The following is a 15914-nucleotide window of genomic DNA, read 5'->3' on the forward strand; positions in this document are numbered from 1 at the left end:
AACAATTCAACTGCAACTTGGGGAACGCTCATATTATCATATACTGTATCAATATAGTTGAATATGAGTCTGCTTTGGCACAATGTGGACACTGAACATCAGCCTCTTATTATATGAATGGGGCGCAGGCCTTTAAAAGATTGTGTTCGTTTTTCGGATTGAGAGCACATCTGCATCCTGCCTCATTAAATGTGCAAGACCTCCTCCCATTGGTGGGCTCCAAGTGGCACCTAGCTATTCCTCCCCGGCAGATTGCAGGTGGTCGAGCGTCCGAGTCCCAAGCGCATTCCTCGCTGTACACGCAACGCCTTCTAATTAGAGTCAGGGCCTTTGAGGGCCCTGAAACGGAATTTAAGATTAAGGCAGATGGTGTAAAATCACTGAGAGACGGGAGGGAACACTGGCTCCCATAGAATGAGAGAGGGGGGGGGGGGCGTTGGGGGGGGGAGGAGACTGAAAGTAGGAGAGGATGAGAAGGAGAAGGTGCTGAGAAAGTCTGAAAAAACCCAGTCTACTCTTGAAGGACACTGCCAGGCTGCAGACCCTGTGTGGGAGAGGGTGACAGTGACAGACAGAGAGAGAGAGAGAGAGAGAGAGAGAGAGAGAGAGAGAGAGAGAGAGATGTAGAGCACATTTGCTTTGGAGCTCCACGGCCTCTGGGAGTATTATTGATGAACTTCCGATAAATGGGGACTACTGACAAGGACATGTCGTAGAAGATGCACATGATAACAAAGAAAAAAACGAACAGGTAGAAACCCTGAGCCATGAGAGTGAGATTTGGAGATTCAATGGACACGGGATCTCATCTTTAATATCACATCCGAAGCATCTGGTGAGTAGACTTTGCCTCGTCTTCTCTTTGTCAGTCAGACATTTATTAAGGGTCACATGTGTTTGTGTGTTTTGATCCAATGCAATGTGTCTCACTGTGTGCTGCGATGGCTCTGGTATTCTATCGACAATCTGACTGATTCTATCCTATCTGGTATCAACGGCTTCAAAATGTGACCATCTAAGGCACTGGCCACAGCTTTGAAACATTTTAAACCGAAAAAAAACCCAACCCCACTTTGTTTTATGCATTACACACAACCCCTTTGCAAGTTTTGAAGCGTAAGCAGGATTTCTCTTAAAATAAGGATTGCCGCGTCAGCATTTTCATTGCCAGACAATATCGAAAAGATATTGGCGTAACTTTCTAAAGCCGTAACGGTACACTTGTTTCGAATGGTCTGACTTGTCCACACACGCACATTGACACGCACACACACACACACACACACACACACACACACACACATTCACACACACACACACACACACACACACACACACACACACACACACACACACACACACGCATGCTGCTTGGGTGGACCTGGAAACATAAGCAAGTCTTTCATGAGATCAGCCTCTACCTGAGCAATAAAGAGCCAACTGTGCTGTGAATAAACCCTGACTATGGCAACACACGTGTGCGTGTGCACAAACACACACACACACACACGCACACACACACACACACACACACACACACACACACACACACACACACACACACACAGACACACACACACACACACACACACACACACGCAGGGTGGAGAGGCACAGAGCGAGGCTTGTTTCTGTCACCTCCGTCTTCTTCAAAATCGTGGCACTCAGAGTGAATATAAGGTCAGGTCTTATATTCGTCCAAATCTCGCCCTGTCCCACCAGCCAGTGCACAACACTCACATTTTACAACCGCTGCAGGTTTCTTTCCTTGCGACGTACTCTTGGAAACGGTTACGGTTGCGCACATTACCGTGGACTGGTCATGATTTAGTATGAATAATAAAGTAAACGGTATTCGCTGTGAGAGCTTTTCATCAACAATTTGCAATGTCATTAAGTTTACTTCAGGTCCTTCATGGCTTATAACGTTTGAAAATAACTATGGCGTGTTTATTTTTTTATTAAATGTTTGTGAGACATCTAATGAATCTAATGAATAACATGTCCATTCATTTCACATATTTGTCATTCTAGGTCACTCTCGGTATGACAGAAATGAACATTTGGAAACGACTATGAATGAAATAGTGGATGTGAACCGTGGATTCAGTGAGAATAAACAAGATGAAAAAAGAAAAGTGGGAAGGCTCCTCCAAAAAAACCTGTTCCTTAAACCCTAAATCTGGACCCAAAATGGATCGGTTGAATGGCACATGAAAAAACAACTCATATGTTTCTGTCAGCCCCGGGGCGTGGGCTTCGACTGTTTGAGAGCATTTGCTTGATGCAACTCATCGCCAGACGCAATGCTTAAAAGGTGGTTGCTGGCGCTCGCGGGCCGCATCGGGGCCATTTTGCTCCTGGTCTGCTGCAGCTTGTCCCTGGTTTACCTCCTCGCCTGCAAGCCGGCGGCCCAGCAAGGCCAACAGTCCCCGCTGTTGTCGGGAGGGGCCACCAGCAAGGAGGGCTACATGGCCTTATTGCAGGAGAGAGAGGACTCCCACAGGTACTACATCAACAGCCTGACCAAGCAGATCGCCCAGCTGAAGGAGGCGCTGCAGGAGCGGACCGAGCAGCTTCACGACTCCCTGGAGAAGGCCAAGGCCAAAGGGGTCCTGCCTCTGGGGCTGGACAGTCTTCACAAGGTCCCCACGCAGTCGGATCTCAAGGTGGGAACGGCAGACGGTAACATAGCGTCGCATCGATAAATACGTGCCCTCCGAGCCCCCGCTGCGGACGGGGGCTCCGGCCGACGAGGGCACCGGTGGTGATAAATGTCATTTCTCGGCCCCCCCACAGGAATTCTTCCGCTCCCAGCTGAACCAAGCCGAGGTGAACTCGGGTGCGAAGCTTCCGAACGAGTACGCGGTAATCCCGTATGACACCTTTACTTTGCGTAGGTGAGTACGTCGGGAAGATCCCGGATTGGGCAGAGGCAAACTTTGAGCGGTGGAATAGCTGTCAGTGTAATATTTGGAATAGCTGTCAGTGTAATATTTTCGTTGTTCACCCGATATCCCTCCATGGCATATTTCTGCTGTGACCTGATCGGAATAAAATATCCTAGATTCACACATAGATAACAGTATTTATCTATTAAAAGTGATCACATTTATCTTTACCGCCCAAATTCTGTCTTCCACAGAGATAATATATATTTATTTAAAATATATTTGATAAAATACATTTTTAATTCTATACTCAAGGGAACAACGGCCAGGCCAAATCATTGATGTACGCGAGCATATTTAGTGATTGAATAGATTCTAACTCTGATTTTATTTCATTCTTTCCGCCGTCCCTCAGGGTGTACCAGCTGGAGACGGGGCTGACCCGGCACCCCGAGGAGCGACCGGTGAGGAAGGACCGGCGGGATGAGTTGATAGGAACTCTGGAGACAGCCCTGCACGTCCTCAACGGACCCCAGCAACACACGGACGCCGCCCGGGGGAAGCGCACCTACTCTCCGTCGGACTTCATAGAGGGTGAGAGAAAGGCGGTTTGAAAACAAGGCATAGCGACCGGATTCACATTGTATGAGAATTTGCACGAAGTCTCGACAATTTTGGGGGTCTGGCAAATCCCCATAAATCACTTGCACATAGCTACAAGAGATGACCTTTGTAGAGGAATATGAACTTGAAGTTGCCATTAGTATTGATATTAAGGCCAAATTAATTCATAAATGTATTTTAATTAAATAATAGTCCCTCACTGGATATGATGCGGTTTAAGTATTACAAACATCAGGGAGAGAGTTATTGTGGAACCAGCGTTACTATGGACACTGTGAGCTCTGCTACTGGAACGGAGAAAAAAAAATGTGAAGGTCAGCTGAACGCCTGAATGTGGAATATCATAAGCAGCTTTCGCAAGCACTGAGCGATGGAAGATGGAGGGAGCGGAACGGTGGTTACGGCAGCAACACCTGTGAGCATTGTTTAGGTGAATTGTATGGAAATTGGGTCAAAGACATACCCGCCCCCGCCCCCCGCCCCCTCTCTCTCAGGGCTGACCCGTACAGAAAAGGACCGGGGAACCGTGTATGAGCTGCTGTTTAAAGGCGAGACCTCACACGACTTCACGCGGCTGGTTTTCTTCCGGCCCTTCGGCCCCGTGATGAAGGTGAAGAGCGACTGCGTGGACACACGCAACATGCTGATCAACATCATCGTGCCTCTGTCCCGGAGGGCGGACGCCTTCAGACAGTTCATCGCCAACTTCAGGTGCCTGAGCCCATTGGTCACACCGAGACACATAGTATACAGTATATACAGTACACACGCACACGCACGCACGCACGCACGCACACACACACACACATATACACACACACACACAGACACACACACACACATGCATACAGTACATACGAAACACAGTAAAAACTAAGAATGACACAAAGGAACCCATGAAGGGTTAATTCAGGAACACCCTCATAGAGCAGAGCTCTTATTACAATTAGAGCTTATCAAAGGAGCAAAACCCGAGTCTTCCTCGGGGCATGACTGGAAGGAGGCCGTCAAAACAGACGGTGTTTACTCCTTTATAGTCTTTGATATGCTCTAATCATGAGAAGAAAAAAAGTATATTTATATCCCTGCACTGTGTGAGTTTGCCTGAGGTAAGCCTTAGTTGGCTCCTCATAATATTATGGGTGGAGGGTTGGTGGGCGGCAGCACTACTCTGCTCTTTTTCTATTAATTAATTACCCAATAGGCCAGAAAACAAAATATAAAAACAGAAATGTGTGTATATAAACACATTTTTAAAAGACACCACACATTAAAAAACACACCTACACACACACACACACACACACAAACAAACCCCTGCATTCTTGAATTGCCCCCCGGTGACTGAGAAAGTGTTGTTATTTTATCTTACAAACATGCACAACACAGTAGTTGTGATCCTGCCGTAACTTGATTAAAGTTTGATTTAGTTATTGAATTTTAGTAATAATAATTCCAACTGCAGAGTTTCTTATTTCTTATTTCAACGTTATATGTCGTGCAAATGCCTCTTATGGGACGGTGCCTCTCATGGAAATCAGAACACGATAACACGGAGCAGCTGGATATTATGGAACGTGTACACTGAACCAAACTCTGGAGCCTAATGATGGTTCTCATGTTATTCTGCCGAGGAGGCAAATAAATCCTCCTTTTTTGCGTTTCTTTCCCCAGAGACGTGTGCATCCGTCAAGAAAACTCGATTCATCTCACCGTGGTCTACTTCGGTCGAGATCAGATCGAGCGAGTGAAAGCCATACTGGACCAGACCACCAGGTAACACCGTGCGCCGGTTCGAATTCAATGTGTTTGTAAGCGTTCGGCCCTAAATGGTGACTGAGAGCTTGTGATCAGAGTTGAAACCGTCGTCATCCAGTTGAATATTTTTGCACTTGTGGACGTAAACAACCTACACAACTGATCCAAACAGATTTTTATGATAATAAAATATCCTACAGCTGCTTCAGAGCATGTCAAACTAACTTACCACATTAGGTTGCACCCTTCCTTTTCATCAAAGTGCACTGAAATAAAAGTCTTATTGTCCAAGCATATTCAAATATATTAAAATGAGCTTATTTTAAGGGTGGAATTTTAGGTTTAAAATTGTAATGAATACTATTTAATAGATTCACGAGCTAAATTTTGAGGAAACACAAGCTCACTAACCACGACGGGGAAGAGCCTCAGACACAAGCCTCTTAAATGACTTCAAGGCTGTGATGACATCAGCGTTGCGGCTTGTACTCAATTTCGGTTATGGTTTCTCTGTGCTGCGCTGCACATTTTAGGGAAGGGGATAAAAGAAAATAATAAATGTCAGACGATACCAATGTTTTATAACCGCATCCATCAGCTCGTCTTCTGAAGCCTCTGGCTCTCTGCGGTGCAGGGTGTGAAAGGAAAACCTAAAAGTTACGTTTTCCTTTTTTTTTGTAAATCTTTGATGATTATCTCCTGACTTTTATCAAATAGAACGCTGTTACAAAGTGGAATTCCCTCGGTGTCTCATTGTTGGAAACAATAGAACTTAAGTGTCTGACGGATGAGTCATTTTTTCCAGGGTAGGGGTGGGGGCTTTTTCGTGATCGGCGTACCGTGTTTATGTGGAGTTTCCTATTTCCGCCTTGTTCCGGCCAAAACGGTGCCTTCCTCTTTTCCCCGTCCCCCAGGGAGACTCGGTTCCGGAACTTCACCTTGATCCAAATGAACGAAGAGTTCTCCCGCGGCCGGGGCCTGGAGGTGGGCGCTCGGGCTTGGCGCCGCACCCAGAACGTCCTGCTCTTCTTCTGCGACGTCGACATCCACTTCACCTCCGACTTCCTCACGTCCTGCCGACTCAATGCGGAGCCCGGTGAGGGAAACATCACCGCGTTATCACCTGCTGCGCGTTCATTCTAACCGCAAGCGGCGCGTTATTGACTGAGCTGTTATTAAAGCTGATTTCTTTCATGCAATTCCATGCAATGCTCTTATGTATTTTAATGTCAATTTTGAGGTAAAATAATCATTAAAAGATCCTGTGTTATAAGAGGGGATCGTGAGACCCCCACCACATACACATACACACGCACACACACACACACACACATACACACACACACACACTTTCTGAAACATGATGTAAAGCTGCATGGTCGCTATTGGCGCTATGGCAGCTTCCTCCATAATTTTGGGAATCCCTCCCTGGCGACTCGGAGGTTTTTTTCCCTCCCATATCAGCTCCGTACTAGAGTCGTCATACATAATGAACAAGTGATACAGAGCGCCAGGGAGGTGTCAGGGAGGAGTAGCGGGCGATTAGAAACTTTTTTCGACATTTTGAATGTAGAATGTAGAATCACATGTTTTAATACTGCTTTGCTATCGGCGGAGACCACATTCCTACACGTTCCCGCTTTAGATTATTCATCACACTCATTAATAACTGATATCACACAACCATGGGCCCATATACGTATGTCTGTCAGGCAATATTTGCGTGTAGTTGCTGTGCTGAGTAGATCATTTGGGGATTTTTATTTCTTCCTCTTAGGTAAAAAAGTGTACTACCCTGTGCTGTTCAGCCAATACAACCCTGCTCTCATCTACAGCAACCACACACACCCTCCTCCAGCCGAGCAACAACTGGTGGGTCACAAAATACAAGACAGATAGAAGAGTGAGAGAGTGAGAGAGTGAGTGAGTGACTGACTGACTGACTGACTGACTGACTGACTGACCGACTGACTGACTATGTTAAAATGACTTGGAATATTGTAAAATCGCGGCTTGTTTCTAACAGGTGATAAAAAAGGAGACTGGATACTGGAGGGACTTTGGATTTGGTATGACGTGCCAGTACAGGTCTGATTTCATGAACATAGGTAATAAAAGGCCCCGTCCCCTAACTGCTGCTGCCCTGATGCATTCCAATGCTGCATTTCAACCTGGATGACAACAAACCACTGCTTTTTCCACAGGCGGCTTCGACCGCAACATCAAGGGCTGGGGGTTGGAGGACGTGCACCTGTACAGGAAGTACCTCCACAGCAAGCTGATGGTGGTGCGCTCGCCGTCGCGCGGCCTGTTCCACTTCTGGCACGAGAAGCGCTGCGCGGACGAGCTGCCTCCGGACAAGTACAAGATGTGCATGCAGACCAAGGCCATGAGCGAGGCCTCCCACGGTCGCCTGGGGGAGCTGTTCTTCAAACGGGAGATTGAGGCCCATTCCAGAGCTCAGAAGCAGGGAAGTTAAAGGGAGACAAGATGGAGGACGATGCGCGCGACAGCGGTGTCTGACATCGCTCGCGCCATTTTTATTTTTATTTTTTTTTAACGTGGTGGCATTGTTTGTACCTTTTGTGCTTAACTCACAATGGTCTCTCAAACGGGTTACTCAAAACTGAAAAACATTTTACCATCCGAATCCAACTTTTACCTGATACTGCCCCCTGAGGACACGTCCTCTCACATGAACACATCATTAAACACGTCAGCGCGTACGACCTGTGTCTGTAAGTTCCAAAGTATGACTTGACAAAATGTCAAATTAAACCTGTTTTTCATCCAGTTCTCTTCATTTACTTACACAGGTAAGAAAAGAGCCTTTAATCTATCAATCTATCTATCTATCTATCTATCTATCTATCTATCTATCTATCTATCTATCTATCTATCTGTCTATCTATCTATCTGTCTATCTATCTAGTATCGACGGCTCTGCGGAGCCTGAGAGAGTGTCTGAGGAAGTCTCCCCCTTACAGAAGTGCCGTAAGATTATCCACACAAAGAAAAATCCAGCTTTTAACAAATTAAGTCCCGTAGCAATGGGAAGCAACAGGGAAATGTGCGCGACGCGCCACGGGACACACCAAGCTGTTCTGCTTTGTTCAACTAGGAAACGGAGGAAAACAAATACATGTAAAATAAAAACACACTGTTTTTATTTGTTTTGTTTGGAGAAGCGGGAACCAGGGAACTGCGCTGCGGAGCGTAGATCGTCCCTCTCCATTACATAATCTACTGTCCCGATCCAAGGCAGGCAGAACGGGACGGTCTTTTATTTAGTCGTTAAAACGATTGTTTCTTACAAGTAAGGAAGTAACAAAAATAAATAAATCTAAAATAAAAACATGGGGAACGGGCAGGGGAAGAGGTGCTGTCTGGAGGATGAAAGAAACTCCAATTCTCTGAGTTATGTTTACGTTTTTTCATTTTTCCACACAAGTAAGGAAATAAGCAAAGTAAATAACTCTTGTTTCGGCGACTCTGCGGCCAGAGACGAGTGGGAGATGTCCCTGCTTGGGTTCCACGCCAGGGCGGGGCCCGCGTTTCCCTCCACCCAGTCATGAACGTCAACAAGTCAAAGCACAGATCCAGGCTGCATGACAAACATTTTGCACGCCGGGATTTCCACTTCAGAAAAGCGTCACGCCGCCCAGGCACGGAGAGGCGCGGCCGTGCAATCTCCGCTGAAAGATCGTTTGGGCGTCTATGTTGCTCTGCACGGTGACCCCGGCAAGAATGCTACCGGACCTGAATCAGCTGACAGAGCAGCAGGGAGACCAGCTCCGCCGCTCCCATTTGTTCGCGAAACATATTGGTGACGAATTCTGAATATATAAATGAAATGGGGATAAATAAATGCACTGATGAAAGGGGTTATGAAAAAGGAAAAGTATTGTCATAGAACGGGATGTGTTTTGAAGCAAAATGTGCAGGTTTAGAAACTTGACCATGGAGTGAAAAGAAAAAAACTCAAATATGAAATGAAACGAAGGAATACTCGTTTTTTCAGTTGTTTTATCGGGCGTGGAGGAACATCGTAAATTGTAAAGATGGTATGCGGCCCCTCACCTGGTCTTCAAAACTCTGTGCGGCCCTTCAACCAAAACACTCGCCTGCCCTTGGTTTATGGAGTGCTGAATGTCCTTGAGCGTTGAACTTCAAGAGAAAAAAAAAAAATTATTTGTGTTTTTTTTTTTTTTACTGTTTTTTAAACATAGTTCATACCTCAATAAGGTTTCTGTTTAATAGACATGTCATCCTATAATATATATATATATAATAATAATAATTATTTTTTAATTTGTTAGCCGACTTGAAGGACTTGTTGGATGGGTTGACGGGCCTTCTTTTTTTTTTTTTTTTATCATTTAAATGAAGTTAGCCTATTTTCATTCTGTTTTATGTTCTGAAAACGTCAAGGTTGGATAAATTGAACAGTTTGTGTTCATTTGTGGGCCGGATTGGACAAAATATTAACTTCAACGTGCGAATGAACGTTGTGTCCAACTGGGTAGTAATGCACGGCGACCACTCCGCTGTCAACCCCAGGTAAATAACTGCAATGAAGTTGAACGAAGAGGTTTGCAATGTTTCCTGTCAACGCACTGATTTCACACCAACTTGTCGCCGCCACCAGAAGCTGGGCGGGCGGGGAGGGTGGTGCCTGTCGACGTCATCCGCGAGCCGGGCGGAGCCGTGCGGCGTCTCCCCGTCAGGTGGGCGGGGCCCGCCGAACATCGGGCGAGGGCTGTCGTGGGGCGAATGCCGGGCCCGGATAGGCCCGTCCCGCTGCGCGGAGCCGCGGATCGACGAGCAGCGGAAGCAGCGCAGTGGGTCCGGGGCTCCGGGACTTTGTGCAGAACACACCCCGAGCCACTGCGACGCGGAGCGGCGAGGAAAACGCGGCCCCGGAGGCTGGAGTGCGGCTTGTGATCGAGGGGGGAAAAACATTTAAAAAAATATATATATATATATACATTTATATATATCAATGTTTCATGACAAAGATGAGTTTTAGTTGAAACTTTTTGCCCGAACAACGAGACATGCTCCCCGGAGAGGCCGCCTCGCGTCGCTCGGTATAATAACAGCCGGCAGCAGCGCGTCGGTCCGGACGCTGTTTCATAAGACGTCGGGGAGTAACGGAACAAGCCGCAAAATGTTCAAGGCTGGAGGGATCCCCCTGATCTTCATGGACCTGACCTGCCTGACTCTGGGTATGTAACACCTGGGTGACAACAACATCTTTACATGCTTTTATGTTGCAGCTTTACATTTATATTACAGTTTTAAATGCATTTATATTACATCTTTACTTGCATTTATATGACATATTTACTTGCATTGATATTACATCTTTACTTAAATTTATATTACATCTTTACTTGCATTTATATTACATCTTTACATGCATTTATATTACATCTTTACTTGCATTGATATTACATCTTTACTTGCATTTATATTACATCTTTACATGCATTTATATTACATCTTTACATGCATTTCTATTACATCTTTACATGCATTTATATTACATCTTTACATGCATTGATACTACATCTTTACTTGCATTGATATTACATCTTTACTTGCATTTATATTACATCTTTACATGCATTGATATTACATCTTTACTTGCATTGATATTACATCTTTACTTGCATTTATATTACATCTTTACATGCATTGATATTACATCTTTACATGCATTTATATTACAGCTTTACATGCATTTATATAACATCCTTGCATACATTTATATTACAGTTTTACATACATTTATGTCACAGCTTTACATACATTTATATTACAGCTTGACATGGTCTGTATTTATGTTGAGGGGAGCCTGGCCGTGAATGAACTGTACGGTCCTACACAACACAAGCCACAGTCAGGGAAGTGAAAACAACAAGTGAAGAGAGACACTTTCCGTCGGTTATTTTCAAACTAAGACAGACAGTACAAAAATACATTTGGTGCGAAAGTTTTGTTTTCATTCAGGTGTTTGACAGGGTTTTTTTTTTTTACTTAATTTGGAGCTGTTCTGTTACATTTCTATGTATTTTTGAAAATTACTATTATTGTTGTTGTTATTATTATGATTATTATTATAATTGTTATTATTGTTATTATTATTATTAGGTTGTTATTATTATTATAAATAGTACTACTACTAGTCATTATAATAATAATAATAATAATAATAATAATAATAATAATAATAATAATTATAATTATAACAACAACAGCAATAATGTATTATTATTATTATTATTAATAATAACATTAATAATAAAATAATAATAAAAAAAATTACCAGAATTAATAAAATAAAAATTAATAATAAAATTAATAATAATAATAATAATAATAATTATTATTATTATTATTATTATTATTATTATACTAATAGTAATGTATAATAATAATAATAATAATAATAATAATAATAATAATATAACAACAACAACAATAATGTATTATTGTTGTTGTTGTTATTCATAATAATAACAAGAATTTGTTTTTTCTTTCACACAATGTTCTTGAGTATGTGTAGGACAATTGAGCAATGTTCAAAAGTGATTATCCAAAAATCAGGTTTAGGGCACTGCTGATGAAGCAACAGAATCGGCTTGCCAGCTTCATCCACATCTACTTCTACTGTCAGCTCCACCTCTACCAGAAACATTTAACTTTTCCTGTCATGTTTGGAAGCTGTCTTGCCCTCATGCAGATGGCGTGCAGGAACTCAAAAACAGTGATTAATGTGATGGGCATACACCACTGAAATGTGTGCAAGGGCGGGCCTGTGGCAACACAACAGTGTTTCTACATCACTATTCCTGTTCACTCGGTACATTGTTATAACCCGTTCTACCTCCACTGGCTCATCAACTCAACTGGAGGTTTTTTTTAAATCTTTTTATTTACAGTACACATTCCTTGTGGCTTGTGGTGGCATTTCTGCTCAGATGGGGCGGGGAAGAAAGATGGCGTGCGAACATATCATAAAAGACACATCAGACATAAGATCTCACTCTGGCTCTGTAGATTAGCCTTTATGGCAGATTCTATGATGAAATTAAATTATAGAGAACTCAACCGCCACGTGGAAAGTACGTTCATTATTCCTTCCACATCCAGTTCCAGAATAACTCAAGCCCTCTGGGTTTATTTGTTAACTTTTTTTCCATTGTGTGTCCTCCACCCTCCCCCCCACACACACACACACACACGCACACAAAAAACCTCCCCCGTATCAAAAAAAAACAAACCTTCCATCGACTTTTGAAGGCCATTTTCATGTGCTTTGCATCTTTCCGAGCAGGGAAACAGATCTTATCCGTTATGCGGTTTTCCAGCTCTTTTTGATCAGTGTGTTAGTGAAACTTGGGACTATGTCCTTGTAACTCGAAACCAAAGACTACTGTATAATTTCCATTGAAATGTCAAGTATTCCTCCCTGTATATTGTGTAGGTGGTGTGCTTCTATAAGCACACCAAATACGATATATAAATTGATGTAAAATAACTCGTACACCTATGTGTCGCTGAGGACTTTGCTCTTTATTTTCTTTCCCGTAGTTGGCCTTCCCTTCATGATCCTCACCACTCAGCACAACCCCATCGAGCGAGGATTTTTCTGCGACGACGACTCCATCAGATACCCCATCCAAGAGGAGACCATATCCTACGAGCTGCTGGGCGGGGTCATGATCCCATTCACGCTGATTGTGGTGAGCCGTTGCGTCTCATTTATTTATATATTTATTTTTCAACGCAGACCTGTTTAAACCCGGCTCCCACCGCCGCCGCACGATCCCGTCCCGTGATGCGCTGTGCGTCACTCACCTCGACGTGGGTCCCGTGTGTTTGCTCAGGGCAAGCAGGATTGCTCATCGCCGACGGTGATTTACTCTTCCCTTGCAGATAATCTGTGGCGAGTGCCTCTCCGTCTACATGGCGTCCCGGGCGAAGAAGCAACCCTGCGGCACAGGTTTCAAGTACGCGGCGTGCATCTACAAAGCCGTGGGCAGCTACCTGTTCGGGGCGGCCTGCAGTCAGTCCCTCACAGACATAGCCAAGAGCTCCATCGGCCGGCTACGCCCCCACTTCCTGGCGGTGTGCAAACCCGCCTGGGATCGCATCAACTGCAAGTCAGGGGGATACATCGAGAACTTCACCTGCACCGGAGACAAGTTCCTGGTGGACGAGGCCAGGTAACTCCCCGGATACTTTAGTATAGGCGGCCAAGTTGTGAGCGTCATCGTGCGCATGAGTCACTTTGCACACAGATGCGCCATCGGCGTCGCTTCCGCCGACCGGTGCTAATTCACTATTTGTGAATGACGTAGGGATCCACCGATCCATGTTTTGGAAAACTGCTGAAAAGAGCTAAAAGCTGAAAAGGAACCGTGTTTCCGAACTCAAAATAGGCTGACAACCGTGAAAAGATGTTGTCTGGAGACTTGTGATACAACTGCCCCAGAGTCTGGGAGGCTTAATGTGATTTGGGAGGACTGTGCAGTAATTACGAGAAGGGGGACGGGCCGTGACTCCAGAGGCAAGTCGTTCGGTTCGTCTGTACGCCCGTAGGATCCATTCTCCTCCGTGCGTTCTCTCTGTGTGTTATTGTGTGTCTGGATCATGTCTAAGATCTGGGTATAAGAGCTGACTGAACGTATAACAATGTGATGATAATTCTTGTAATTCTTTATAATTCCTCCGCAGGCTTTCTTTCTACTCGGGCCACTCGTCCTTCTCCATGTACTGCATGCTGTTCCTTGTAGTAAGTACATATTAACTGTTTAACATACATTGTTTTATAATGAATACTGTATGTTAAAACATACATTATATGTTATGACTTATAGCTGAACTATGCTTAACACATTAGTACTTAGTAGTTAGACATATTGACAATATGGTCCTCATATTTATATATTATGGATTCTGGCATTCTGACATTACTTACTATGGATTCTGACATTCTTACAGCAAAAATGACCCCTATACACTAGTATTGATAAACTAAAGCAATATAGATAAAAATGTGTGATATATTTCTAATCCTTGAAATGTTTTCATGATCCAGACCGCTTTGTGTGGTTTTCTCTGTAAGATCCTGTTTCGCAGCCACTTTAAAGATTTTTCTCTTATCTTCAAAATTCATTTAAGTGTCACCTCTAGTGTAACCCTCAAATAAGTGGTCATTATATTTTTATATAGTTGGCCTTATTTTGTACAAATAATAATAATAATAATAATAATAATAATCATAATTATAATTATAAGAAGAAGAAGATTCTCTACAATGGTAGTTTAATAAGAGAAACAGTAAGGGGAAATTCAGGCAACCATAATCTATTGAGCACTTTAAAGACATTCGATTTCAGGGCGGGGGCACAGGATTGAATCAGTACAGATGACTGTATTCTTAAATGTATTCCTACCCAACTGAAACCAGGAAGGAAGGCATTTTGTTTATTCCAGCCCTCAAACCCGTTCTTCTCGTATTGCCTCCCCCCAGCTGTACATCCAGGCCCGACTCAAGTCAGAATGGGCACGGCTTCTGCGTCCCACCATCCAGTTTTTCCTGATCGCGACGGCCCTGTACGTGGGTTTGTCGCGGGTCTCCGACTACAAGCATCACTGGAGCGACGTGCTGGCCGGCCTCCTGCAGGGCGCCCTGGTGGCCGTTCTCACCGTGAGTTCCGGCCTCCGCCCGCGGATGTTTGATATCGTCACTCTACCCGTTCGATTTGTTTCCCACATTCAGTCCCACGTTAACCCTCCCCGCCGCCCCGTTCTCGCAGGTGGCGTTTGTGTCCGACTTCTTCAAACAACCGATTGAGCCAGAGGAGGCGCAGGGGGAGGATCCCACACAGACCAGCTTGCAGGACACCCCTGCCAACGGGAACCACTACGGCAGCACGGACTGAAACCGCGCCGCGGCGGACCGTTAGGGAAGCAGACGGGGGAGTGGGGGCCGGACCACGCCCTCGCCCCCCTGTCACGGTGACGGATTCTCCCCCGGGAAGGGACGTTAAGGAGCCTCAACTGCTGGCGGTTTGTGTGGAGGCCTTTTCCGTGCGGCTCGCCCGCGGGTGTCTGGTGTGTCAACACTGATCGCGTCTTGCACTTCTCCAAGATTGAGCCAAATCCGGCGTTTTGTATTATTTATATCAATAATTATTATCATGCCGGCAAAACAATATGTAGGCTTTACTTGAAAAGCTCATGATAGACTGGTTTGTTTTTGCTGCTGTGCATGGTGCATGCGAGCGGGTCTGGACGAATTAAATCACATTTTAAATCTGAAAAAAATAAGCGAGGAAAAAAAAACAACAACAACTGGACTGGTCGCCTCAAGTGGAAAGAAAGTCAAAAATAATATATTTTCTGTCTGTCTTTATTAATTCCTGCCGTCTCCAAAGTTCCCCTTCCCCGCGATCACTCGAAGTGACAAACATGTATATACTGTGGTCTCGTTATGGCGGAACCAGAACAGGTCGTGTTTTGTTTTATTGAGTTTTTATAAAGCTCCACGCGTTCCGGAGCACGGTTGTTGTTTTTTGTGAATAAAATAATTTCATTTTGCTACCCCCCCCCCCCCCCCCAAAAAAA

The 15914-nt window shown here is 44.5% G+C and overlaps 2 protein-coding genes across 2 annotated transcripts; both read left to right on the plus strand.

The window, feature by feature from the left end:
- The first annotated feature begins 535 nt into the window (after positions 1 to 535).
- LOC307232874 (chondroitin sulfate N-acetylgalactosaminyltransferase 1-like) lies at positions 536 to 8045 on the plus strand. Its single transcript, XM_080004078.1, has 10 exons — positions 536 to 835; positions 2035 to 2669; positions 2800 to 2900; positions 3307 to 3485; positions 4010 to 4226; positions 5190 to 5291; positions 6188 to 6369; positions 7051 to 7145; positions 7300 to 7381; positions 7478 to 8045. The coding sequence occupies exons 2-10, from the start codon at positions 2307 to 2309 to the stop codon at positions 7750 to 7752; spliced, it is 1596 nt and encodes a 531-aa protein (XP_079860204.1). The 5' UTR covers positions 536 to 835; positions 2035 to 2306; the 3' UTR covers positions 7753 to 8045.
- A 2062-nt stretch (positions 8046 to 10107) lies between these two features.
- Positions 10108 to 15914, plus strand: LOC307232429 (phospholipid phosphatase 1-like). The gene is made up of 6 exons (XM_080003438.1): positions 10108 to 10501; positions 12873 to 13024; positions 13218 to 13507; positions 14019 to 14076; positions 14818 to 14994; positions 15104 to 15914. Exons 1-6 carry the CDS (start codon positions 10444 to 10446, stop codon positions 15227 to 15229), a joined length of 861 nt encoding a protein of 286 aa, XP_079859564.1. The 5' UTR covers positions 10108 to 10443; the 3' UTR covers positions 15230 to 15914.

Source organism: Zeus faber (assembly GCF_960531495.2).
Source record: "Zeus faber genome assembly, chromosome: 7".
In the NCBI taxonomy this organism is placed as follows: domain Eukaryota; kingdom Metazoa; phylum Chordata; class Actinopteri; order Zeiformes; family Zeidae; genus Zeus; species Zeus faber.